The sequence below is a fragment of the Patiria miniata genome, unplaced genomic scaffold (genome assembly GCF_015706575.1).
Source record: "Patiria miniata isolate m_02_andy unplaced genomic scaffold, ASM1570657v1 HiC_scaffold_27, whole genome shotgun sequence".
Taxonomy (NCBI): Eukaryota; Metazoa; Echinodermata; class Asteroidea; order Valvatida; family Asterinidae; genus Patiria; species Patiria miniata.
The window spans coordinates 5,595,493-5,622,203 of NW_024037066.1; the positions used below are offsets into that span (position 1 = coordinate 5,595,493).

The window sequence follows — 26,711 nt, forward strand, 5'->3', positions numbered from 1 at the left end:
ACGTCATGCACGTGAAATGTTTGCAACTGCAAGCCACTGCACTCTTTTCCTTATACTATAGTTGTTTTTTTCCCCCTGGTGGTGGATAATTTTGGGGATGGAATAGCACGATTTGTCCTTTTCTCGTTCACTTCGATTGCTGCAAGCGTAAATACAGCACACATGCACCATTTTCGACGGAAAATGCAGCACTGCAGCATGCATGCAACACACAACACACAACACACACGACGTCAACTGCTACTAGCTTGTCCCATGTCGACATGTCATGGCGGACAGATCGTTGCTAAGTTACGACTTGACCTTTTGACCCCGCATGCAAGCGCGCGCTCGGACGCCCAATAAAACCATAGAGATAATCTATGAATAAAACATATCGCGTCCTGCACGCGCCGCCTGTGTAGCTGGGCGGAGACAGCATCAATGTCGTAGGGGGTTTCGTCGTAGGTGTAGAACTAGAGGCTCGAGCAATCAAACCTCGTCCCCAGTGTTTACTTTATTTCCAACCGCGTTTCCAATAGTAAACCCTGGATAGGAAACTTTCTTCCTATATCCTGATTGGATACCGCAATTGGCTAGTAATGGATTTTTATCGTGTACTTGGTGCTATATATTCACAACGTGCAGTACGTGTTTTCGCGATCATTCGTCCACACCTTCTCGAAAATACTAATTTCCTTTCCAATTTGCTCATATTAATATGAAATATGATACTGCATGTTGTCTTGTTAAGATCGTAACAGTTTGATTTCAAAAATCGTGTTTTCGTAACTCACGCCGTGCTCGCGCTGCTACGAATTGACTCTGTTTTAACCCCAGACACCGCATACAAAAACAAACGCTAATGTGTAACGCATATCCAGGTACCAGACTGTTCCTTATTTGCATACGTGTGCAAAAATCTTGCTCATGCAAACGATCCAATACCAGGGTGAGAGAGCAGGTAGTGGTGGGCGCGTACTGCTCGTAACCCTGTTGACGAGGTTGAAGCAAACAACACAAGTTGCAAGAGATAGTGTTCTGCAGTGTACGTGTTTGTACAACATGGCTGGTAGACTTGATGACAAATTCGACTAAAAAAATGGATATTTCGAGGCTGTGCAGCAGATCGCGTTGGTAAGTTGTTCTCTCAATGCCCATTCTTGTATTCATGGTATTTGGCAAAGGGAATTTGTTTTGTTGGTAGTTTTTAAAGGTCCTCAAGTTGAAGTGTAGGCCTACTTCTAAAACTCTCTCGACTCTCTAAAACTTCTAAAAAGTACCATGGACCAATTTACATGATTGCCATGTGCATGCCCGGCAGAAGGGCATAATGAGCAAATGCAATTAGTCCAGCAGATATGTGACAAAATATTGATGAATTGTGCACTTTTGCATAAAAGCATGAAACTTGGCAGAGATTTTCATATATGCCAGAAAATGTTTTAGATGTGGAGCCATCGCAAATTTACCTTTTTAGGGGCGTGGCATCTATTAAAAAAAAGAAGAAGTAAGGGGTGGGATGTCGTGCCCGAGGCAGAGGTGGCAGCAAGTCATTTTTTGCAAGTCCAAGTCCAGTCACAAGTCATTGTTTGCAAGTCCAAGTCAAGTCACAAGTCATTAGGTCCAGTCACAAGTGAAGTCACAAGTCATTAGGTCCAGTCACAAGTCAAGTCACAAGTCATTGGGTCCAGTCACAAGTCAAGTCACAAGTTATTTGGTCTAAAAACAAGTCAAGTCATAGTCCGAGTAACTTGGACCCAACTTATCGCCTTTTTTAACATTTGGACATGGTCTGGCGATAGTGGGGTCCAAGCTAATACCGCAACCTGGACAACATCATCCTGTCACTGTCCCAAAAATCAACATTTTCCAACAAAAAACATCAGATTCCACCTTCAAAACGGCCTCCAAATTACTAGATATGCCACTTGAGGTACAAGTAGACATCGATAATTAAGATGGTTGTACTGAAGTTTGCTTAAGATCCGGAAAAAAGTGAAATTTTCCGTTCATTTCGGAGAGCTCCCCTCGCGATCTTGAACACGTTAAATTTCCGATCGTGTTTAATGTTTGAACGACGCGATTTCTTCTACATGCCCAGCGTACATTCGATGGTCCCCGTATCCCGAGTGCGATGCATCGATTATGATAATGAGTCACGTTTGTAAACACATACACTGTACATGTGCATTTCGAACTGTAAAAGGGAATCGGGAACCAGCTTGAACTGGTACCCGCCATAAAAGCTGCGCATGTTCCCGACTCCCTATTATCGTTTGAAATGCACATGTGTTTACAAACGTGATCCAGTCTACTCATTATCATAATCGATGCATCGCGCGCACTCGGGATACGGGGACCATTGACGCTGGGCATGTAGAAGAAATCGCGTCGTTCAAACATTAAACACGATCGGAAATTTAACGTGTTCAAGATCGCGAGGGGAGCTCTCCGAAATGAACGGAAAATTTCACTTTTTTTCCGGATCTTAAGTAAACTTCAGTACAACCATCTTAATTATCGATGTCTACTTGTACCTCAAGTGGCATATCTAGTAATTTGGAGGCCGTTTTGAAGGTGGAATCTGATGTTTTTTGTTGGAAAATGTTGGTTTTTGGGACAGTGACAGGATGATGTTGTCCACGTCGCGGTATTAGCTTGGACCCCACTATCGCCAGACCATGTCCAAATGTTAAAAAAAGGCGATAAGTTAGGTCCAAGTTACTCGGACTAGTCAAGTCACAAGTTTCTTTGTCCAAGAACACGTCAAGTTGCACATTATTTTGGTTTCATGGGGGGGGCTGTCCCCCCCCCCCCATGAAACCTTGTCACCCCCAGTCGTCCCCCGCCCAACTGAGATTTTGAGTTTCTAAAAAAATTATCATTGATCTACATGACGCCCCACATGGAATGTTCCAGCCCCCCCCCCCCCCCCCCCCCCAGCATGAAAAATTCCTGGCTACGCCACTGGACAGTGGATCCACAGATTTTACAAACAGCAGACCTTTTACTTGCTGCAGTTGAATTGTAATATCGGTATGCAAAACTCCACCCGGCCGTGGAACAACACCGCTAGAAGCCGCCATGCTTGCTTGTCAATTATGACATATTGAGGGCACTATTTATTTCACTCAAGCGTACGCAACGTAACAGCTCAGCTCACTGATATGATCTACAGCTGCAGCTGGGCGAAGTAGAAACCGCGCAAGCCAAAGTCCGTTTTTTAATGCACGTAAGGCGTAAACCGAATAGCTAATTAAAAGTATAATAACTTAATTAAAGTGTATTGGGTCGCTCGAGTAGCGTCTGACTTGGGTTGGTAACAAGTCATTTTTTGCAATCTCAAGTCAAGTCAAAAGTCATTGTTTGCAAGTCCAAGTCAAGTCACAAGTCAAAGCTGGTATTTACAAGTCAAGTCACAAGTCACAAAAATAGCGACTCGAGTCCGACCCGAGTCCAAGTCACATGACTCGAGTCAGCAACTCTGGCCCGCAGTGAATACGGTTGTTCCCACTTGTCACAAAAGCAGGAACTTCACAAAGACATAATTATATAGATTATAAGTGTTATCCAGATTCGGAACCGCCACAAAAGTACCTTTTTGGGGGCGTGGCAGCCATTTACAAAAAAGGGGGAGGGAATTATTATGCCCACCTTGGGAAAAACTGTGCCCATATTTAATGAACGAATAAAACGTCCCCAGACGTTTATGTTCATGAGAAGAAAAAAAATTCCAGATGTGGAGCCATCTCGAACACACCCTTTAGGGCGTGGCAACCATTTATTAGGAAAAGGGGGAGGGTGGGGTTTTCATTATGAATTTGGGAAATATTGTTCCCAAATTCACAGAGAAATGGAACTTTCCACAGACATTGACATTCATAAGAAAAAAAATTAAAGATGTGGAGCCATCGCAAACACACCCTTTTAGGGACGTGGCAGCCATATTGAAAAAAGGGGGTGGGGTTCTCATTATGCCCACCATGGGAAAAATGTGTCCACATCTCATTAACAAATAAAACTAATTGCCACAGACATTAATATAGGTTTTCCCGGCCAATTTCACAAAATTTTCATTCAATTTAACGCCTGGCTCATTCGATTTAGATTGAAATTGAAAGATCATGCAGATCGGCATTAGACAATCAGAAAGAATCATTCAATTTCACTATCCGAGCATTCTATCGCCTTTTAGCTTCACTCGTCCCTATCAAAGATGCATTCATATTAAAAGTATCGCGTTGTTCATTCAATTTCGTCTAAACCATTAGTACGGGGTTTATCGGGCATTCGTTTTCATTAATGGGCAAACGTGTTTCACATTTTGTCAAACATCTTTTAAGACTTCATATCATACGTGTCCGTATTCCTTAGCGTAAATCATATTTAATTTGATGACTTCAAACCGTACATTGACTTTCTGTCTTAAAGGGTATGTGCAATGAATTTTTCTCAGGAATTCTTTTTGCGCAACTCTGTGAAATGTAAGAAAACTACACATTTGACAACACTTTTTTGGGTTTAATCTTATTGCAAATGTGCACTTCTTTAAGCATTTAAAAGTTTCCATGTTTTTCCGGACTAACGCTGTTACTGTGATGTCATTTCGGGAAGACACTGTTCAGTTTAGGGTTGTTTCTTTCAAATTATTCATCCAAAATTTGCTAATTAAAAAACATTTGTGGGAAAGGGATGGTCATTGGCTTAATGCCATTTACTGACACATCATATAAGCACCAAGTAAAAGAAATTTATGACTACAAAAGATCCAAAATTCTAGCAACTTGTTTTGCTGAAATAGCCGTGTACTTCACAGGTTTTTCTAATGAATATGAAACTTTGCATTAGCATAAAAACGGAGAAGGCACCAAAAACACCCCTCAAAATGGAAAATAAAACTTGCAAATAAGGTTAAATGTGACACAAAGATGTATTGCATTGAAAACTTTGCATGGGCCCTATGAATATGGTAAGTGTTCGGTCAGACATACGCAAGAAAACATTTAAGAAATAAGATCCAATGACCTTTTTATGAAAGGTAGGCACAACTTTTTTTTGTATAGGGGCATCATGACTAACCCCCCAGTATTACTATGGCTGCCACGCCCCTAAAAGGGTGTGTTTGCAATGGCTCCCAGTCTGATTTTTTTTTGTGGTGAATATAGGCTTTCCCGGCGAATTTCCTAATTTTTCTTATCGGTTTCATTATCAGCCATTCAATTTCACGTGAGTCTTGCACATGTGGTCCAATTGGGGTTTCTTTTTCATTTGGGGTTCATTCAATATCATATTTAGGCAGCCAAGATTTTGCTGTGAATGTTCGTTTTCGTTTTCGGGCAGCCTATTTCGTTTTGGTGCATTCAAGACTTAACTGGTAGCAGTCTTAAATTAAGTCTTTGCAACCTTTTGACGGTTGACGCATTCAAATTAGCGAACATATGTGCGCTTGTAACGTATAACCATGTTTTTCGTTTCTTATTCGCTTATGGGCAATCGCTTTCATCATTTGGTCATTTAAATTAGTAACCTTTTTTAATCGATATATTTTGCCATTTTTCTCCGAGGTTCATTTCCCTCCCCCCCCCAAATTGATGACTGTAAAATTTACAATGTAACAAATTAACTGATATGAGGGAAATAAGATGTAACGAAATAATTAACTGAAAGGGACTAAGATATATAATTTCTTTTTCACTGTTGATCGTTTCTACTTGTTTAAACGTTTGAGCAAGGTGCATCTTTACGTTGACAATTTCTTGACGTGCAAGACATCGGGACACGTATGTTTGGCAATGGTTGTACCACCAGGAACACTTCTCTTGCATTATTTCTTAATGTTTTCTTGCGTGTGTTTGACCGAACGCTTACCGTATTCAAAGGGCCCATATGCAAAGTAAGTTTTCAATGCAAACCTTGGAAATACATCTTTGTGTCACATTTAACCTTATTTGCAAATTTTATTTTCCATTTTGAGGGGTGTTTGTGCCTTCTCTGTTTTTATGATAATGCAAAGTTTCATATTCATTAGAAAACCTATGATGGCATTCCGGGTATGATTAATGTTACATAGCCTTGGTCAAGGCGCTAGTTGTTATTCATCCGGCCGTAATGCGGTAAACGATGTCTTCGTAGCGCTATGCATGCAGTCATATGTCTATGCATGCAGGGTGCGCGCCTGCAATAAAATTCCCATAGACGCTAGTGCTAAATGCCCATACTTCAAAATTCATTTAAAAATACTCAGAACTCTCACAGGTATTCAAGCTGCACAGAAAAATGATGATCAACATGTCATCTTTCATTTTCTTTTTAATTTTGGGTGGGTTGACCATTGACTTTTTGAGATATTCTCACCCAAAGAGGAACACCCCTAAAACGAATGATGTTTCCCAAACTGGAAAAGTAGCCATTTTGAAAAAAGAATCCCTCCACAACATGGCTAAATAGAGCCACTTTCGGGCCCGATTGGATGCTCAGAATTGGAAGCTCCAAGTCCAGGCCAGAGGTTCAGTGCCACATGTCTTCAATTCCCCAATTCCATGGTTCTCAGAACTCTCTAATATAGAATATTTTGAGGGTATAACTTTTATTCATGAGCTCGGCGGACAGATTTTTGGCCTATTTACAGGCGTGCACCCTGCAGTGCGTTAAAAATACAGCGCGAACAGCGACCTCACGCGGCCACTATTTTTATGCAAATCAGTTGGACCCAATCTAGCGCCTTGGTTCAATCGTCCATGTGAGATTTTGGGGGTGGTGCTCATTATGTTAAAAGCCTTAGCTGACCTTAAATGTCGTTTTCTTATTGGTCGATCGTTGCGTGGAAACTTGCATAGTGAAACGTGGCACCGTACATAATCCATACACGTACACGTTGTGTGTCTCTGCACACGGAACCAATGCACAAAACATGTGGTTCCTGTCACGTCCGCAAAAGGCGAATAGCTGCAAATAATTTGATGACGTCCGGATTTACCAAGGTGTGATTGGACACTCCACAAATTAGCCCCGCCTACACTTATCTGTATTCGCATACGAGGTCGTGCGCTAGAAATTCAGCGCAAAATAAAGAAAAACATAAGCTGTTGTCGACGATTGAACCAAGGCGCTAGATTGGGTCCAACTGATTTGCATAGAAATGTGGCCGAGTGAGGTCGCTGTTCGCGCTGTACTTAGCACCGCATGCATAGCGCTAGCGAGGATATCGGCCGGGATGAATAACAACTAGCGCCTTGACCAAGGCTAAATGTTACATGGCTTTTTCAGCACCAAAAGTTGCTAGAATTTTTGATATTTTGCTGTCAGAATTGGTTTTTTTTTTGTGATTCTATGATGTGTCAGTACATGGCAGTAAGCCAGTGAGCAACCCTTTCCCACAAATGTTTTCAATCAGCAAATTTTGGATGAATAATTTGAAAGAAAAACCCCTAAACTGAACAGTGTCGTTCTGAAATGACATCACAGTAACAACGCGCTCATAAGTAGTCCGGAAAAGTATGGAAACTTTTTAATGTTTAAAGAAGTGCACTTTTGCAATAAGATTAACCAACAAAATGTTGTCAAATGTGTAGTTTCCTTACATTTCACGGAAGTAAAGAGTTGCACAAAATAAAAATCCTGAGAAAAATTCATTGCACACCCCTTTAATAAAGAAAGAAAGGTATCTACGGATTGAAGACATCAAATATGATTTTAATACGCTAAGGAATACAGACACGTATGTTTGACAAAATGTGAAATATGTTTGCCCATTAATGAAAACAATGCCCGATCAACCCCTTATTGCTGGTTTAGACAAAATTAAATGAATAACGCGATATTTTTTAATATGAATGCATCTTTGATAGGGACGAGTGAAGCTAAAAAGCGATAGAATGCTCGGATAGTGAAATTGAATGATTCTTTTTGATTGTTGCATGCCGATCTGCGTGATCTTCCAATTTCAATCTAAATCGAATGAGCCAGGCGTTAAATTGAATAAAAACTTGGTGAAAGTGGCCGGGAAAACCTATAGTATTCCTTATGTAATTTCTACACGGTTGTACATAATTGTAAAGAATGACAGCATTGAAATAAATGTTACAGAATGAATGAATAGCAGTAAATTTGCACATTTTAAAAAGAAATGCAATTACGGTACCCAGTCGGAACTTCCTCTATCCATGTGACCCGAACCAAAGATACTTTTTCATTTGGCCTTATTAAGTGTTATAAAAAGGCAAAATTGTGAGCAAATAATTGTCTGATTTTATTCCTATAAATTAACAGTTAGGCACACCTCAAGGCGATAGACTCGACCGTGGAGAGGCAGTCTGCGGATTGTTTTTTTTTCAGAACAAGAAATCTACACGTAGAAGAGGATACAAGTGCGAAGTACCAGTGTAAGAGGTAAGTATTTTTGAAAAATATTTTTTTTTAACTTTGTTCATTGGTTTATATGAAGAACTTGGAACAACCCGGACCATGGTGCACTGCTATAGAAACATTTTACAGTGTATCAAGCCCCCCCCCCCCCCCCCCCACCTGATCTGAGTGCACTTAATATACGGCACTAAATATAACGCATGGGGAAAATGGATCTCAACGTGCACTAATAAATATTTGCAAATATTCAATGAGTAATGCTTTTGGTATTTCAATTTTTCATTTTCAAAATTCAAAAGTTCTACTGTCCATTTTTGATACCCCATGTGTCATCAAGGCCTCATGTCAAAGACCTCTGTGAAGGAAAACAGGTTTTGCGTTCTTCGGTAAGGTCTTTCATCATGCTTTACCTGCTTGGAAATTTATTGGAAGCCTATGGAGGAGCAAATTCTCTATTTCTTTTTTATTTTATTTAGTTACGATCAACTTTTTAAAGTAACCAACTAAAAGAAGTTACTGCACCAACGGGGCACCAAAATCCATGCACCATGCACCAAAATCCGATTGAAGATTTAGATGCACCTGGAGCAGTAGACGAAACTGAACCATTGCTTGGTGCTCCTAGCACTGCTGATGATGTCGGCAATGATGCGAGCTCTGTGGAGCCTGAGCGGCACTTGAATCGCCGCAAAACTGGCTGTCGTTTGAGAGGTTTTAATGTTTTTTCATTATTGAGAAAAATATTTGATAAAAATGATTCAGTTCCACAAGGAAAAGGAAAAGGGGGGTTGGAAAAATCCGTACCTGAAAAACATGCTGTGGGGGTTGGTGAAAAAGCAAAAGAACACCCTACAGGTCCTGATGAGGCTCCTCGTGTGAGCATCCAGGGAGATGGTAACAAGGTTGTATCAGTTCCACCTGGATATCAGGGCAATCTGACTGTGAATTTTTAATAAATACATTCAATATTGTGTGAAATTGTCCGTTCATGTTCACCTTCATATTAACGCAAGTGCCTCCAATTGGAAAGCCTCTTCTTTGGTTTTTATACATGTATTTTTAAGTGAACAAGATTGTAATTTAAATACTCAATTATCGTAAGTACTTGCATTTCGTAATTTGTATTTTTGGTACTTAACACGGCCGGCCCCTTGAAAAAAAAAATTCGCTAAATGGGTTATTTGTGGCTAAATAAAGCTAATAAAAATAACAGTAATTATCATGTGAATGTTTTTCTTGGTCATAATATGTGCTTTATAGTATAGCTGTACGTAGGGCACATTTATAAGTTTTCTTAAAATAAACCCCAGACTACATTTCTCAAATAAGTTTGGATGATAATAGTGGGTTATACAAGTGGAGAAGGGGTTTAAGTTAATGTATTATTTTTTTATTAGTTTGTCCCTGATTTGCATAATATTAATTCCTTTTCTTATCAAACGGAAATTCACGGCGTTGTAAAAGATCAAAAACAGCAATAGAGCACCAGCTTTAAAAAAATATTGAAAAGAGTCCATTAGAATAAGCAGGATTACTGTACTTGTACAAATCTGTAAATAAGTCACAATGCTGAAATGGTAATATTGAAATATATTTATTTCTTCGAAATCACTTCCATCATGCCGATAGTAAAAACAAAATACATTTTATAGTGTTTAAAAACAGTAATTTTATAATTGACATCAACCTGCCACCTTCAGAATACTTTTCAAGTGCTCTGCCAAATTACCTGAATCTTTTTTTTTAAAGGTTTCAAAAGGCCTCAGAGAAGAATATTCTCTCTTATCCTTAAAGGATAATGGTAAATTAATTGTGCAACAAATATTTTTCTTAAATTTTACATTTTGAATTTCTTTTTACATGCACAACTCAATTTTGCAAGTTTATACGTGCCTACGTCATCAAGCGAATTGTTTTAAGCTTGACAATCCCTATTTGAATATATTAACTTAAAACCAAACGAAAAAAACCTAAAACTCTTGCCCAATTGAACGGTGTATTTAATTGATCAGTGGCAGCTGCAGTTTTTGGCATAACTGTTGGTTAATAAAGTTCTGCATTTCAATTAATTTGTTGTTTTCCAGTAAGATTACAATCTTCCAGTTCAGTTTAGAATACCAGAACTTAAAACTTGCAGAATTGTTTTGTAGCTTTTGTTTTAACTGTTTTAATCTTTGCAAGTATGACTTGTATTCAATTTTGTACAGAATTGATATGCGTTTTCTGCATGTACATACTTGCTTGGGTGGTATTTTATGCTGGCAAAACCAGGCAGAAGTTTCTGTTTTTACTAATTGCAGAGGAGTGTGTAAAAAATTTATGGATCCGCAACTGTAATATACTTTGCTAAATAAGAAAAATATTGCAATCAACGTTAAGAATTATATAACAACTTTGAAAAAGATATCATTGTGTTGTGTAATTGGCAAATGTCAAGTTCTTATTTATGCAATGTGTAAAGTTTATTAACGTGTAAAGAAATAAATAGTAACCAGGCTTTTAAAGCACCCCTGAACATTGAACAGGGTCAATCTGTATAAATGTAGATTTGCTGAGAGTGAATAATACAGGGTGAATAACAGAAAAGGAAACCCAGATGTAAATGTAGATTATAAAAATATCTTTGAAATATTTTCAAATAAGTTAAAGATCATGTGAAACACCAATGTGTCCTCTTTCCAATGATGCCTTGATATGTGTGTCTGTGGCCACGGATGACTGAGCATGCGTCATTATTCTGTCAAGTGTCAAAACCTGTACTAGGCCAAGTTTTACCTGGCTAAGAATAGATTGCTGGCTGGTTGTTAATGCAAAGGTTGAAATGGACTAGACTTCATGTAGGGCTTTATGTAGAAAGAGGTGGTGGCCACTTTGAAGGCATTGGGCCATGAGGGGTTAACTTCAACAAAGAGAGTGGTTAAATCACTGTGTCAAAAAGGAATAAATTGTTTTAAAGAAACAAGATGTCTTCTTTCTTTAAGCTGTTCAACATGCCCAAAACCTGGCTAAGAATAGATTGCTGCCCAAAATAGTAGTTACCTTTTGCACAAACTTGGCCCAGTGCAGGTTTTGACCCTTGACAGAATAACAATGAATGCTCAGTCATCCGTGGCCACAGACACACAATCAATGTATCATTGGAAAAAGTATTTGAAATTCTTTATTATATTTTTTGGGGTTTCCTTTTTTTTTAAATACATCCCGTGTTTCTTAAAGAAAGAAGGCGGCACATTGAAGGGAACACAAACAATCTTGTTAATATTCACAGTATCGAAAGCAGCACTTTGAATTTTGACCATGCTTTGTCAAATGATAATACTTAGGTTTATCTTCAATCTTTTCCTTCAAAATTTGGAACTGTAAAAATTACATCGTATTTTGTAATATAATTACAGATGAATAAATGATGGATTATAATTTTGATATCGAAACTGCTTTTGTTTTAAAATGTAAATTACTAATACACATAATGCAATGATCGAGGTACGTGTTGTAAACACCCAACCACTCGTAGCAGAACTTCCTTAGGTGATCAGGCCTTTCAAAATGCTGCCCTTTCTCTGTGGAATAAGTTACCAGTTCATGTCAGAAATGCTACATGCTTGAGACATTTTAGGATGCTGCTGAAAACGCATCTTTTCCAAAATGCTTTTGATTTGTAACTGGTTTTTATAGTATTTTTAATGAATTTGTGGTAAGGTTAATGGTTCTCGTGTTTTAATCCGTTCTTATTGAACTTAACTTGTATGTAATACTATATTTTTTAACGATGTACTTGATCCTGATTCTTATTTTAATGTTTCTGGTGATGTTCATGTATTTTAATCAACACTAACTTTTATACCCAGTTTATTGTTTTATTGTTGTACAGTGCATTTGAATATATGTTACATAGATAGTATTAGTGCTTTATAAATACTATTATTATTATTAAAATGACAGCATCGAAAGCGCCGAGGTTAATAAAGCGTCCAAGGGCGTCAATCGCTTCTCAAAAGTGGGAGGGGAAATACCTTGATCATGTTGAACTAGTGAATGAGAGCGCGAAGCGCAGAGCCCTTACAGCATGCGGCGTGGGGATCGGGGCCCGCTTAAGGGCCCCCCCAAAAAATGAATTCTAGACGCTGTGGTGCGATCTGAGGCAATTTCTGACCACTTTAACCAATTTGTTTTGAACAAAAAATAATCATTTAAGCATCATTTTCGAGTTTGGAGTCATTAAATCAGCTATTCTGAGCTATGGATCTGGAATCAATATAGGCTACAATTGTTATTTGTGGACAAAAAAGTGTCGGGACAATGATACCCCCACTTTAAAAACTGGGGGGGGGGGGGGGGGAGATGTCGCCCTGCGCTCCCTTTTGTGGCGCAGATTGAACTTGACGAAAAGGTTCCCAGTGTCCTACATGGCTTGGCGCCGACAACCTCGGTTTGGAAGCCAACTTGAAATCGGTTTATTTTACGATACGTGGGTGCATCTTCAAGACACATAAAAAATAAGTGGACCGAGGCGCTCATTATAAACGTTCACTTACTTACATCGCGTATTTTCCTTTTAAAATAAGCATTAGGGGAAACAGACAAACAACATCCTACAATCCCAAAATCCCACAATCCCAACCCCAAACACAAAACACAAAAGTGGTGATGGTCAGCGAGTCAACAGGGGCACTTGTTAAAATAAAAAAGGCACTCTTTAAAAATATTTGGGGGAAGGGATTTAAACGCTGGTGAAAAATGGGCACATGAAGGGAAAAGGGCCGTCTTTACAATATATTGGGGGGGGGGGTTAAATACCACCCTTACCACCCCCTCCCCCCCCCCCCCTTGCTGGCTACGACTCTGCAACTCTGGATCGCATTTTGATGACGTCATGATGACGTCACAAGTTTCTATAAAAAAATGGCATATATCTATGACTTTATATCCAAACTTCTTACAAAAAGAACATGGAATTTAGCGTCTTCCGTTCGTAAGATATGCAAGTAAGATTGAAAAAAAAGAAAACAAATCAATAAAAAATCACGACGTCATCATGACGTCACCCAAATATATAATTTTCATTTACAACACATACCAGACTATGTACATACAGCGTTTCAACCCAATTGGTCTTGTATTTCTCTAGATACAATACTTTTAATTTCACACCTTTAAGATGACGTCACATGGCCCATGATTACATCATCGTGACGTCATTGTACACTTTAGCTTGGTCTGTGCCTAGTTTGAAGTCAATCTGATTGCATTTCATGTTAAATTGTGCAACTAGAAAAATTTGTGTACAAAATCTATGGGATTTGGGAAAGAACAAGAGCAAAAAAAAAGAAGAGAAAAAAATCAGAAGAAAAAATATGGTTTTTCCGCTAATGGCGGAAAAGCCAATAACTGAGATATTAAAAATTCTATTTTTCATTTTTATTGCTCTAAGAGAATTCATTACATTTACAATATCATCCGTAGTGAAATACATGTAGGTGACATTTATTTCTCAATTGTATAACAAGGCACACGTATTTCTGAACGTCTTTACAAGTAAAGTTACAGTGCACTGTGATATAAAATATACAAAATATACATAACTTTACAAAAAGATGTGGCACTCCATAAGGCTTGTAAAGGCATTTCTTTTTTAAATATTTATATTAACATACAACATGTATTGCTATCCTCTATGGGCAAAGTCATATTGCTAAATTAGGGGGATTTTCGCTACTGTTATTGGTCAAATTCATGTACAAGGTAAAGATATATTCTGTTTAATCATTCCAGACTTCTATTGTTTCAAATACTGGCTATGTCAGACATCCATTGATGACCAAAAGTCAATAGACAATCCATTAACCCTCCTAAGAATTGCAAACATACATTCTGTGCCAAGTTGTCTTGTCAGTCAAAATCAATCAAGTGACTGTTTTCAACATTTAAGAATTCCAGCCTACATAAAGCAGGATTGACTGGCTGTGACTGTTATGTTAATTGATACAGCTTTGCTTTGACTGTGGGTAATTGATAAGCCAGCTGTGCCCACAACTTGCCTGCTCTGTGTTTTTATAGTCTGTTGACTGAGTTTGACTAGTCACATTGCTTGCTTGACACATGATCTGACTGCTGGTGACCAGCCTGTGTTAAAAGTATAGCAGGGGAAGTGGATGGAAATTTGGACTGTGTGTGACTGTTTAGCCCCACCCGATGATGTTCTGAACAATCAGAGCCGTTATTTATGTCTGACATGCGCGCACTTGCATATTACGCGTACGGCTGAAACATGCAGCATGGCATTGGAGAGGTACACGTGCAGTGGGCGGAGCCATATGGATTGATCTATTGTGGCTAGGAACCAATTGCAGACACCTTCATTTCACCGATGCCTAACGAATGCCTGGGCTGATGGATCATAGTAAAGCCACCTGCATTTCTATTCAGCACCGCTGGAACATGCAGTGTTGCATTGGAGAGGCACACGTGTTAATTGTTGCCTACATGTGCAGTGGGCGGAGCCTAACGGATTGATGTATTGTGGCTAGGAACCAATTGCAGACACCTTCATTTCACTGATGCCTTTTGAATGCCTGGGCTGATGGATCATAGTAAAGCCACCTGCATTTCTATTCAGCACCGCTGGAACATGCAGTGTTGCATTGGAGAGGCACACGTGTTAATTGTTGCCTACATGTGCAGTGGGCGGAGCCTAACGGATTGATGTATTGTGGCTAGGAACCAATTGCAGACACCTTCATTTCACCGATGCCTTACGAATGCCTGGGCTGATGGATCATAGTAAAGCCACCTGCATTTCTATTCAGCACCGCTGGAACATGCAGTGTTGCATTGGAGAGGCACACGTGTTGTTGCCTACATGTGCAGTGGGCGGAGCCTAATAGATCGATGTATTTTGGCTGAGAGCCAATTGCGGACACTTTCATTTCACAGATGCCTTACGAATGCCTGGGCTGGTGTATCATATAAAAGCCAAATGCATTTCCAATAATCAAGTTTCCACTTGATGTATACAAGACTATTCCGTGGGTTTCAGCCATTGTCCGGAACAAAAGAAAAATGCACCTAGTGGGAAAGTACCAGGATGGAAAATGGTGCCGACAACTCCCCATCAAATGACACTGGTAGAGGGCGCCCTAAAACCAAGCCTAATCAGGCCTTTGTTCTTACATTGTTTTCCTCATCCTATATTCGTCCACTCTTTCCAAAGATGCAGTTGGTGATCTTGCTTGTTGGCTATCAGTCACTGCTAGAGGGCGCCCTTCGCACGCACAATACCGATCCTAATGACGTGATTGGTCTATTTTTCCTTCATCTTTTCTCCAGTTTCTCTTTCTTTCCCAAGCTGGCAGTCAGTGATCTTGCTTGGTGATGATCTTTCCCTGCTAGAGGGAGCCCTTCTATCTACCTGTCCTCGGATTCGTCTTTTCCCAGGATGCGGTTGGTGATCTTGCGGGCGTGGTCCCTCATGTTGTACAGCTGGTCGTCAATGCGGCGACGCCTCTCATCGTTGGCTCGCAGTCTGTCCTGCAGATCCGCCATGCTAAGAAGGAGAAGGAAAAAAAAACACCTCACCGAATACATCTTTTTAATCTATACTTGCAATGATAATTAATCTTGAATTTGAGCATCCCCCGATCATTTTGAAAATAGCAGGAGAATGTGTTCAACGAATGGCTGAAAATAAAATTTTCAATTTTCAGCCACATAAACATAAACAATATCCTTTTGAAGAACAACTGTACGCAACAAAACTAAAAACTACCATTGAACTAATTCTCCTACACAAATTTCCATTCCACGCAGTATCTGCACTGTAAAGCAGGAGGTCATGGGTTCGAATCCCACCAGAGCAAGCACTGAGCACACTAGAGCTTAAGATGACAGCTTACTTTATATCTGTTCGGGTGGGTTAAACTAAAAGCCAAGAAACTCGACTTGGTAACAATTTCCTTGTGACCAAGTCTTGTTAGTCTTGATCCAAGACTAAATTTCTAATTTTGTTACCCTAATTTATCAAGTCCCATTCCCTGGCAAGCCCAGTCAAGCCACCGAGGTGACAGAGGAGAATATAATACATATCCAGACTTGGACCCAGGCTAAGACTTCTTTGCTTCACATCTCTAGTATCCATAATTGCCATGGAAGTGCCAAAATGAAGTCGTAAATGAAATTGTTCTCTGGCCCCACTACCCAAAATGCATCTTTTGTTACCAGTCTTCCGGCTTGAGAGGTGCCTCCGTCGTTGTCTTGTTTGTAACCAGCTTGGCCCGTTGAGCAGCTAGACGCTTCTTGAGAGGTAGGACTTTTGGAGATGAACCATCTGACTGACCTGATCAACAAGTGCATAGAATAGAAACATAGATTGCAAACGAAATACAATCACACAAGATATTTCAAAATATAGAATTGGTATCCTCGTACATGACAGACTCATCTTATAATATTTTACTCAGAAATTTAAATTGAACTGATGGCTTGGACTGAGTTGCAGTATGATGGCCAAGTGGTATTGACTCCATGCACAAATACCTCTCTCAACAGCGACAGAGACAGAGACAGACAGAGACAGAGTTAGGCAGACTGTCACCTGGTACATATGGAAGGTAGGGCTGTGCATTTTCAATAATTGAGTATTCGATTATTTTACTTGGTGCACCAGCATAACTGGTCCCCTATTGGGACTTGCATGTACCAGTGTTTGTTTTTAAATTGACAAAGAGCTTCTTAAAGTAATATGAAGAAGAGGTAGCGCAATGATATTTAAGTGATTTGCAAAAAGAAATTTGGGGTTTTTTTTTCTCATGGAAGCTCTCAAATCATGCCCCAAAATGGCTTACTATAAAAATGTAGCATTTGACAAAAAAAGAACCTGCAACTGAAATGATGAAAAGCACATCCTGGACCTTTTTCATTATCTCCTTCAGACCACTCAAATTTTACGAATATTTGAATTGAAAGAAATAACCCTGTTCAAATACTTGGTTGATGATCGATTATTTGAATATTTGGTTTATTTAGCCCTAATGGACGGTTTTAATACGGAAATCGGCTGATCTGAGGATAAAGTCTCAAGCCTGATGTGAAAGCTGTGCAGTTTAAATTCAGGAATTAGTTAACATTCCTCAGTGTATCCTTACCAGGAGATTTCATGATCCTTGGCTTGTGACCCTGAGCCCTCCCTCTGTCTGGCGACTTGGGTGATGGAGAAACTCCTCTTTCTCTGTCACCCAGGGAAGTCCTGGCCCCTTCCCTACCCTTCCTTGGACTCTCCCAGCTTTGCCTTCTGTCGTCCTGCTGAAACTCCGAGAGATCCAACGCCAATTCAGAGTCCTCTTGAGTTGTGTCGGTGACTGAGGACTGCCCGTGGTCTGTGAGACCAGAGAAGTTGGAGTTATTTACGTTGAGGGAGTCACTATGGGTAGCAGGATTTTGCTGTTGGTGACCGGCGATGTGGCGGTTCACAAATGCAAGCATCCCTTGTAAGGTTTCAAAGTTTTCGGCATCCTCCACGCTGTCGGTGTCCGAGAAATGGCCTAGGGTTGCCGGCTCGTTTGTGAACCTGCTGCGTGAGTGGGCATCCTGTGGATCGTATCTGTGGGTCGTTACAGGTTCATGGAAGTCCTGACTGATGTACGGCCCCCGCGACTGGTAACCAGTGTCCGTCAGGTGTCTTGAGTGTTTACCATGGTGCGGGGAACCTGTATGCAAATGCGTGTCCTGGAGACCGTTGTGAAGGGTACCGGGGACGTCGCCACTCCCAGCTGACGGGAGGTTGTGGTCTGAGGCGCTCCGACGCAGGACGGTCCTTGGAGATTGGAAATGCGGGGACGCGGGGGACATAAGGGGAGGGATGAGGTAGGGAATGTTACCCCTGCCAGGGGTGGAGGAGGGACGGTTGGGAGGTTGGTGAGTTGTAAATTGGGTGCCGAAAGTGGCCCTCTCGTAGCCTGATATGCGGGCATTCAAGCGGGCAACTTCTGCTTCCTAAAAGAGGGACAATAGCAAAATGCTCAAGTTGAGATCATTTTGAACATTAACTCAGTATGTGGTGACAGGTCTGAATGAACCTTTATAATGTGTAAGCCCTAATTTTGCTGACTTTGGTATTCAGTGTTGACAGTGGTGTCATTGGCCAACCAAATCATCCCCTTCTTGGCCAGCAGTTATACTTCAGACTGGTGATGTTCTTCGCTGGAATCCACTTCCAAAACTCCACAAACAACAACTCTTAAAATCCACAAATCAGCCATCCACAACTACAAATCCACAACCTGAAATCCACAACCCCAGCTTACCTTGATGACGATTGCCTCATTGGCTGCCTGGATGACCTCCTTCCTGGCAGCCAGCTCATTCTCCAGACCCGTCACCTTCTCCCTGAGTGACTCTACATCCTGTCTGCTCCTTGTCTCTGCTTCCTTGAGTCTGTTGATCTCTAATCGGTGGCTGGCCTCCAGTTGGTTCTTAGAAGCCAGCAACGCTGCGTGGCTGTCCTGCAACTGTGCCAGCTGGTGAAACAAAAAGGCATGTTCATCTATTAATACTGGGTTTTGCTGTCCACTAGCGTGGACACATGACCTCCTGTGACTATTGGAAACTTCTTACAACTTGACCATAAAGCTTGCCAGAGTTTTGCTAGCTGTTCCTAATCTAATATGGTACCAAGAACGAAAACCATTTTTTTGGTATTTGGTTTTGCTTTCTATCTATGCTATTCAAGTCGTCTAACAAAAGGCAAGGCCCTGGAAAAGGCTGGTCAATATGAGAGCTTCGCGGTTCCTATTGAAAAAGCACTACATCACACTCCAAAGTTCAACGGATAATTTTGAAAAATTTGATCAAATGACATCCTGACTGGTGATATTTTCTGACGAAAGTTGAAATGGAAGGCAAGAAGATCAGTCAATACTACCCACCTCTTGTTCTTTCACCTCCATCTCCCGTAGCTGCAGGTCCCGGATGCGTTCCAGCTCCGCCCCGAATCTTGTCTCCGTCTCGGCCTCCCGCGCCATGACGGCCCCGTGCTCCTCGGCAAGACGGGCATGGTCCTCATCCTTGCCATGGCACAGGTCGACAGCATCTTCGTAGTCTCTGGCCAACTGGTCCTGATAAGAAAACGTCATAAAGATGAGAACAGAGAGGATCGTTTTCCAAAACGTGACTTTGTCTGCAGCTTTGGCACCAGAACATTTTGTCACTTGAGCCAAATGAATATCCAATAATATTGCGTCGTTTTATCACCGTTTGATGTGAAGTGGAAGACAGTGCACCCAATAGGCCAACTGAGTCTGTGAATCCCTTGTGAGAAATGTAAAAATTTCGGACGTGGGAAACTGAAGCCAAAGCAAGAGATAAAGTCCATATTCGGAAAACGCTCATTACAAAAAGAATACTGTCGGCAACACTATGTGCAAGGATTGTTTAGAACAATTTGCAGCAAATGTAAGTGCACTGGTCTCTTTTATGGTAAGGCTAAGCACACAACTTTCTAAGGAGGCTTCTAACACTTGCTTAAAATGGACAGGAATACCCACACGCACGTTAACAGGAGGATTTGCGGCAACGAAATAGATTTAGATTAGGACAGCTTTCTGGTACAGTTAGCACAACTTTGCAATAAAAAACTACAGTTCCCTATAACACAGCTGTCCTCGCAAGCTTGTGATCCAACTTGTTACTTACTTGACTACAACTGTCATAAAATTGGAACCTATCATTTTTTTCGACTGATGAGGACAGTGAACGATTCGAAGGCATGGTACCTTTTCTCTCTGGACCTGCGCCAGTTGTCGTCTAGCCTCAGTCAGCTCTACATGGTGTCGTTGCATCTGTTCTCTGGTCAGTCGTAGCTGCTGACCCTGGGCCAGCTCTTCCTCATGGTGGCTGCTGCATTGATGGCTCAGGTCTTCTATCCTCTGTGGGGATGAGAGAAAACAAAGTTCAATCTCAGGAGGAACATTCAAATCTTGGGGATAAGCTGCAGGATATTTTCCTGATGAGACATTTTAGTTGGGGAAGGTTGATAACATGACTGGATGGGTATGTGTATGGAATTGTTTATAATGATTTCATTCATTCTAACCAAGGAAAATACTGCACAGTGATTTTAGTGGATACAATACAAACAAATGCATCTGGTTGAAATGCAAGTAAATAAACTTACATTGGCACAAAAATTCCAACTTCCTAGAAATGAAACCTAATTGAAACTGTCCAATTTGATCGACCAATACCTTAAGAACCCTCAACATTTCGCATTTTTTTCTTCAAGTTTTGGGTTGAACCAATATGTAAAGAAACAATTTTGTAAAACTAAACCATCATTTTGATAGTTAAAAGGGCAACTTACAAGCACACTCAATTGTTAGAATAGGAGTTTAGATGTTCTTTTCATCAGTTTGAAGATTGTGTTTTTAATACAACTCATAAGATTCATTTGTAGGGCATAACCTACAAATGAATCTTATAATAAACGTTTTAACTCTGATTATTTTGTGGAAAAACTCCTTCAATGTTTAAATAACTCATTTCATCAAGTAAAGCTCAAGTCTTTTCATAAGAGGATTTATGTTGACCTTTTGTAGCTGGGTGATCTCCATGGCCTTGTGGTTGATCTCACTCTTCTGTCTGCTCACTACTTGCTCCAGCTGCTGCACCTGTAAGGCTCTCTCCTTGAGTGTCTCTTGGTGCTCACCACACCTGTCATCTAACTCACCAATCTAAGGCAGAATATTGTAATTGATCACAAGTCAATCGCAAGTCATTCACAAGTCAAATCACAAGTCAAATCGCATGGCAAAAATCACAACTAAAATCACAAGTCAAATCTCAAGTCAAGTCTCAAGTCAAATCACAAGTCAATCAACAATATTACACTAAAAAACGTCCACTATAGAGGATTTGGAAGGGTGAAATTGAGATTGCAATGACTTGAGCAGAGACTAGACTGTCAAATGATCTCACCTTCCTGGAGCACTGTTTGAGTTCATACTGGCTCTTGCTTAGACTGTTCTCCAGCTGCAGGATCTTCTGCTCCGATTCGCTCTGGTGTTCCTTGACCGCCATATCCAGTACACAGTTGTTATACCTCAGGTCTCTCTTCAACTCGCAAATGGGTGATTTCTTCAGAAGAGCAAAATTGTACCAATAAAATTCCACAATATACACCCATGCAATCAAGGATGGAACAAGCCGAGTCTACGTTACCTCAATTCGTCGCTGAGTTCCTGCATACGCTGCTGTTTCTGCTTGGCTTCGGCCCGGCTACGCTGCAGCAGTCGCTGTAGTTCAGACAGCTGCTTGGTTGCCGTCTGCATCTCCAGCTGGGCCCGGCGCAGCTCCCCGTCCAGCTCCGTGGAGCGCTCCCTGTGAGACTTGTTCTCCTGTCTGGTGGTCTCCAGGGAACTCTCCTGGTCAGAAACTGGTGTTGTGAAGAAATACACAATCACTGATCGAGAACTAGTTTTAACAACAATACTACTATTGCAGGGAGCCAGGATGGAGATATTTGTGATAATCTTTGTCCACAGTTGTATGGTAATATTAACACGACGGTGGAACACAACATACATCACAAATCAACCAGTTGATCAAAAGTGCTCCTACCTTTTGAAAAAAATCAAAGAACTTGGTCATTTTCACATGATGGCAAATACTGTCTATTTATCAATTTCCCTTCTCTAGGTAGCTCTGCCTCTTTTTCTTTTGCCTTTTTACTTCTTCTGCAGTTGTTTATTTCTCTGCTCATTTATTAGTGTACCCATGTCACTTTGCCGCTAAGAGGAGTTCGGTTAGGACTAAAGTGTCAGTTTAGAAAAAATGCAAAAATTGAGAGAGTCAACATCTAGGACACAGATTTATTTAAGTTCATTCTGTAGTAAGTTCAACAAAAGTAAGACAGCATTTAAATGCTACGTAAACATTGTTGTTCCTTTTGTCAATACTGAGGAGGTACAAACAAAGGACAATGCTGCGCTGGCTTTCTCTGACTCTCTGAGTGAATTATTGAGGAAATGTTGAGACTTTGCACCTTTCTGTGTCATGTTGTCCAGCTGTAGTTTAGCCTCTCTGAGGTCCATATCTAGCTGGGTTGCCTTGGCTGCGTGGTTGTCGCAGTCCTTCTTGGTCTGGCTGAGCTGTAGCTCCAAGTCTGCTGACCGGGTTTCGGCTTCGGCTAGCTCCGACTGGGCTTGACTGTTGAAGGAAGTGTAAAAAGATCCGACTGTATGAACATTTAATTAGGTTACGCTCTGAGTCTGTTGAACAAGTGCCAGTCTTGGCCATCTTTGCCTTGGTTTGAGCTGCAGCTCCAAGTCTCAAAATTATTAGTTATGGAAGGGTTTGGTTGTAGATGCAAATCTGCTGAGTGTTGCTGGCATGGTTAGCTCTTACTGGGCTTGACTGATGATGTTGGAATGAAAGGTTTGGCTTGACTACAAAAAAAAGTCTCATAGAGTCCAAAACAAATTTTGCTTCACAAGTTCATTTTGCTTCTGTGTATTTGCTTTTCCATATGTTCGATAAGTTTGTACTGTACAAGTTTTGAAGTTTTCTATAAGTTTATAAGTCTGTTCATAAGTTAGATTTCTAACTTCTTAAACTAGTTTGACAGACGGTGATGCAAACTGACTGTTTTTTCTACCTCAGAGCCTGAGTAGCTTCCGTCAACTGACTGGTCCTATCCTCCAGGTCCATGCAAGCCTGGTGTAGCTTCTTCTCGATCAAGGCGGCATCTTTCTCTGCTGCTGTGGTCACGTGGTTTAGACCCTTCTCCAGATGTGACACCTGTAGAGAGACAGGTTATGAAATTTGTTTTTCTGAAAATGATATTAACTGTAGTTTTTCAATAAACTTTTAACTCTGTTTTCACCTCAGTGGTTCTTTGAGATATTAAAAATGCTAGCGTCATTTTCTCCCCATTTTTTAATTTCAGCCATATTCAAGCTTAGAACCCTATTTCTTAGAGCTTATGGCAAAATATATTGCACATTTTAAAGTCTCAGCAAAAATAACCTTAAGAATATACTGCAATGAAAATTACTTCACATCCAAAAAATCAAAATGGCCATAAAATGTATTTTTGAATAAAATCTCTGTATAGAACAAAATGTTTTATTAACTTTAGATAACTCTTTTTTTCCCATATATTTTTCATTTATATTAGTTAATGAATTAAGTCAAAGGGGTCGAGAACCAGTGCGTGGCTATCCACATTTTTTACATGCTAAGCAAGAAACAGTAGGGAACCAGTCACAAGCAATGTAAATCACACTACACCTTAGCTGGTACCCTGCCTCTGCTTAGCAAACACCTTAGCGACTATCCATTCACCTGGTGTTCCAGCTGTCCTTCTTTGTCCTCCAGCTCGGCCATGCGGGCCGTGCTCTGTAGCAGCATCTGCTGCCGTTCCTCAAGGGCCTGCTCCAACTCCAAGACCTGCTCGGCGCTCTTCTCCTGCTGGTCCCTGGCCTGCTGTAACTGCTTCTCAAGCTTCTTCATCTGCTCCGTCATGTTATAAAAGCATAGCTTTTTACTTGTTTGACCTATTGAAAAAGTTACATAAAAGTCTGTTAGTGAAAATTTAAGTCCAGAATGTGGTGTTGAATGGGTGGAGAACCCACAAACCAACCCTGAAGAAAATATACTGACATGCGGCAAAGGTGATAGTTTGAACAATGCTGCCATTGATTTCACACAGTTAGGGAAGCATTACACCTAAATCGAACAACATTTTAAAATTGTCTTTATTTTAGTACATGCACTCTATTTGGTCATTGTGCATGATTACAATATTTAATTTTTGTTTAAATACTCTTTTACTTTTAAAACTACCAGTGAAATTAATACGGTTAATTATTGACCACAATCTTACCACTTCAGGTTCTTTGGAAAGGATCCACCCAATCCCAGTGAATCTTCCTAGCAAGGAAACTCTCTGTAATAGCCACTCCCTATCCTCCTCTTCCACAAGTCTTTTTATTCCAGCTGAAAAATCAAAAAAATTAGAATTACTTGTTAAGAAATTTCATGCACTATCTCTACAACAGAGTTTAATGCCACATCAGGGGGTTGGGGAAACGGTGTGTAACGTTGTGTGTTGGCAGGCACAGGTTTGTCAGGTACAATCAACATTTAAAGTTGCTTTAATAAATCACAGCGCTTACAAAAGGCGCATTTTAAAACCGTGATCATTGGGCACACTTAATCCTTCCTGAAACTTTCTCAACTCCCTGGGGAGCATATACAACCTCAGGCTGCTGCTGAGCGCTAAGGGATTAATCAAACACCATGCCATCTTGGCCCTTGCAGGTTCCCATTTATACACATGGGCGAAGATGAACAACTTATGGTAAAGTGTCTTGCTCAAGGACACAAACTTCACAGCTGGCCTGGCCGGGATTCGAACCCACATTCTGATGACTCAGCCACCAGAACATGAGTCGGGTGTACTAGACAGCTCGGCCATGACACCCCACACACAAAGAATCCCTGTATTCCTAAATTACCTGTACTTGTACTTGGAGTCAGCTGTGAAAGTCTCTTCGTTGGGGTTTCTTGGGATTTGCAGGGTTTGGGGCGGGACCACTTGCACTCAAGATCAGTTCTTGAAACATTCTTTTGAATCCATAGGAGGAGCGCTGCCATGTGGTGACATCTGTCCTGGCCCACTGGGCATTCACATGATGAAAAAGTGACCATCTGCTCAGAAACCTGCAACTAAAACTTAGATTAAAAAACGAAAATTAAAAAACGAAAATTAAAATAATGACTGTTAAATGCGATTCAGTCAAATTGACTACAAGGTAAATAATTTCCAATGAAGTGTAACCGGGGAGAGTGGAATTTAGTTTGTTAAAATGGGGCACTCTCCTTATGTCCGAGTGGTTCCACTAAAAAATGATTTGGGAAGAGCGAACTTTCTGTAGTCTCACAAATATGAAATGGTTTTATTTATAATACAAATAGAGACAATATATACAAATTATTAGATATTTACACAAGAATTATATTAGAAACTTGGTTGGGTATATAAAAACAGAACTTTGTTGGGTGTATAAAAACGACAGTCAAAAGGGAAATGGCTAATGAAGTAGCTCCAAGGATATTATCACTTGGGAAGATCTACGTTCATGCCTACTCCGATGTGAAAATCGACGATCAGCAGTGAAAATACAATGTAGATGTAAATATTTTACTGCTATCGGGAGCCTCTCTCAAAATTGCAATAAAAGTGGAGAGTGTAAGCGCTCGTAATAGATGGTCTGCTCGCAACAAGATGTTGGATCGAAATCAACAATATTCCGCAGCAGGCCCTACAAGAAAACTATACCGAAACGCCCGGAATGTCAACTATTCCGCTTAAACAAAGCGCGTTGGAATGCAAAACTTGAATGCTCGCTACGCCCATCGCATAGTTGAGCAAAATTCTAGGCGGCGCGCGCTGTTAAAAAAAAAGTTTAGTTGGCCGCGAGAGGGCGCTAGGCAAAAAGCATGATCGCAATGGCTGCTCACATGTTAAATGACATAAACACGAAGTTACAAAAGTTTGGTATGAAATAATGCTGGAGTAAGGAACCAGTCGGGGAAAAGTAAGTACTGCAACCCGACCTGGTTACACTCACCCCCTAATTTTAAAGAAAAAAGAATTTTATAGAAGGGAAATCAAAGTTATCAGAGAAATAGGCAAAGTTGAATTGCAAAGGAAAAGTGAGTGACCATCACAGTGCACTGCAATCATCTTGTTCATGTCCACAAATATGTACATGTACTCTTCGACCACATGATGATAATAAAAATGAAGGAAACTAGATCTTGTAGAATCAGGAGTCCATCCTTAGTCTGTCACTAAGGCAGAGTTTATCTCATATATAGACAAATAGAACTCTCCAAGAAGGTTATTTCCTTAATAATTGCAAAAATTTGCAAAATATAGGCAAATAAATGCCAAGAATAGAAAATACCATGACGAAGCGTATTAGACGTATATATCCAATCCAGGATGTCCCTGGCCTGAGTTTATCTCGTTGGACCGTCTTAGTAACCTCGTATGGATTCAACAGAAGTGATCAAGAGACATGAAAGAATGAAGAAAAGAACAAGAATGGCAGCAAGGTCATAAAGGTAAGATTATTTTCTAATGATGTTGTTTTCAGAGTAGAAAATCATGATTGCAGTAATGACACATTTATTTTAGTTGTGTCTAATTATGGGAATTGGAAATAATGAGACAAGATTTCAAGACTGAGTAAAAGATCACAAGTGTGTTCTTAAATACAGATGAAAAGATTAAAGATACAGAAAGGCAATCACAGTAGGATAAGTGGTGATCAAATCATGTCATAAAAAGACTCTTTTTTTTAAAA

General features: G+C 40.3%; 2 protein-coding genes across 2 annotated transcripts; both read right to left on the reverse strand.

The window, feature by feature from the left end:
* Positions 1-14,387: 14,387 nt before the first annotated feature.
* Positions 14,388-21,414, reverse strand: LOC119734495 (coiled-coil domain-containing protein 18-like). The gene is made up of 8 exons (XM_038208029.1): positions 21,313-21,414; positions 20,925-21,068; positions 20,112-20,264; positions 19,266-19,454; positions 18,645-18,857; positions 17,487-18,333; positions 16,561-16,678; positions 14,388-15,889 (listed from the first exon to the last, which is right to left on the reverse strand). The coding sequence occupies exons 1-8, from the start codon at positions 21,412-21,414 to the stop codon at positions 15,751-15,753; spliced, it is 1,905 nt and encodes a 634-aa protein (XP_038063957.1). The 3' UTR covers positions 14,388-15,750.
* Positions 21,415-21,551: 137 nt separating this feature from the next.
* LOC119734192 (coiled-coil domain-containing protein 18-like) lies at positions 21,552-25,061 on the reverse strand. The gene is made up of 6 exons (XM_038207545.1): positions 24,855-25,061; positions 24,221-24,333; positions 23,680-23,891; positions 22,991-23,133; positions 22,379-22,542; positions 21,552-21,769 (listed from the first exon to the last, which is right to left on the reverse strand). Exons 3-6 carry the CDS (start codon positions 23,857-23,859, stop codon positions 21,552-21,554), a joined length of 705 nt encoding a protein of 234 aa, XP_038063473.1. The 5' UTR covers positions 23,860-23,891; positions 24,221-24,333; positions 24,855-25,061.
* Positions 25,062-26,711: the final 1,650 nt, after the last annotated feature.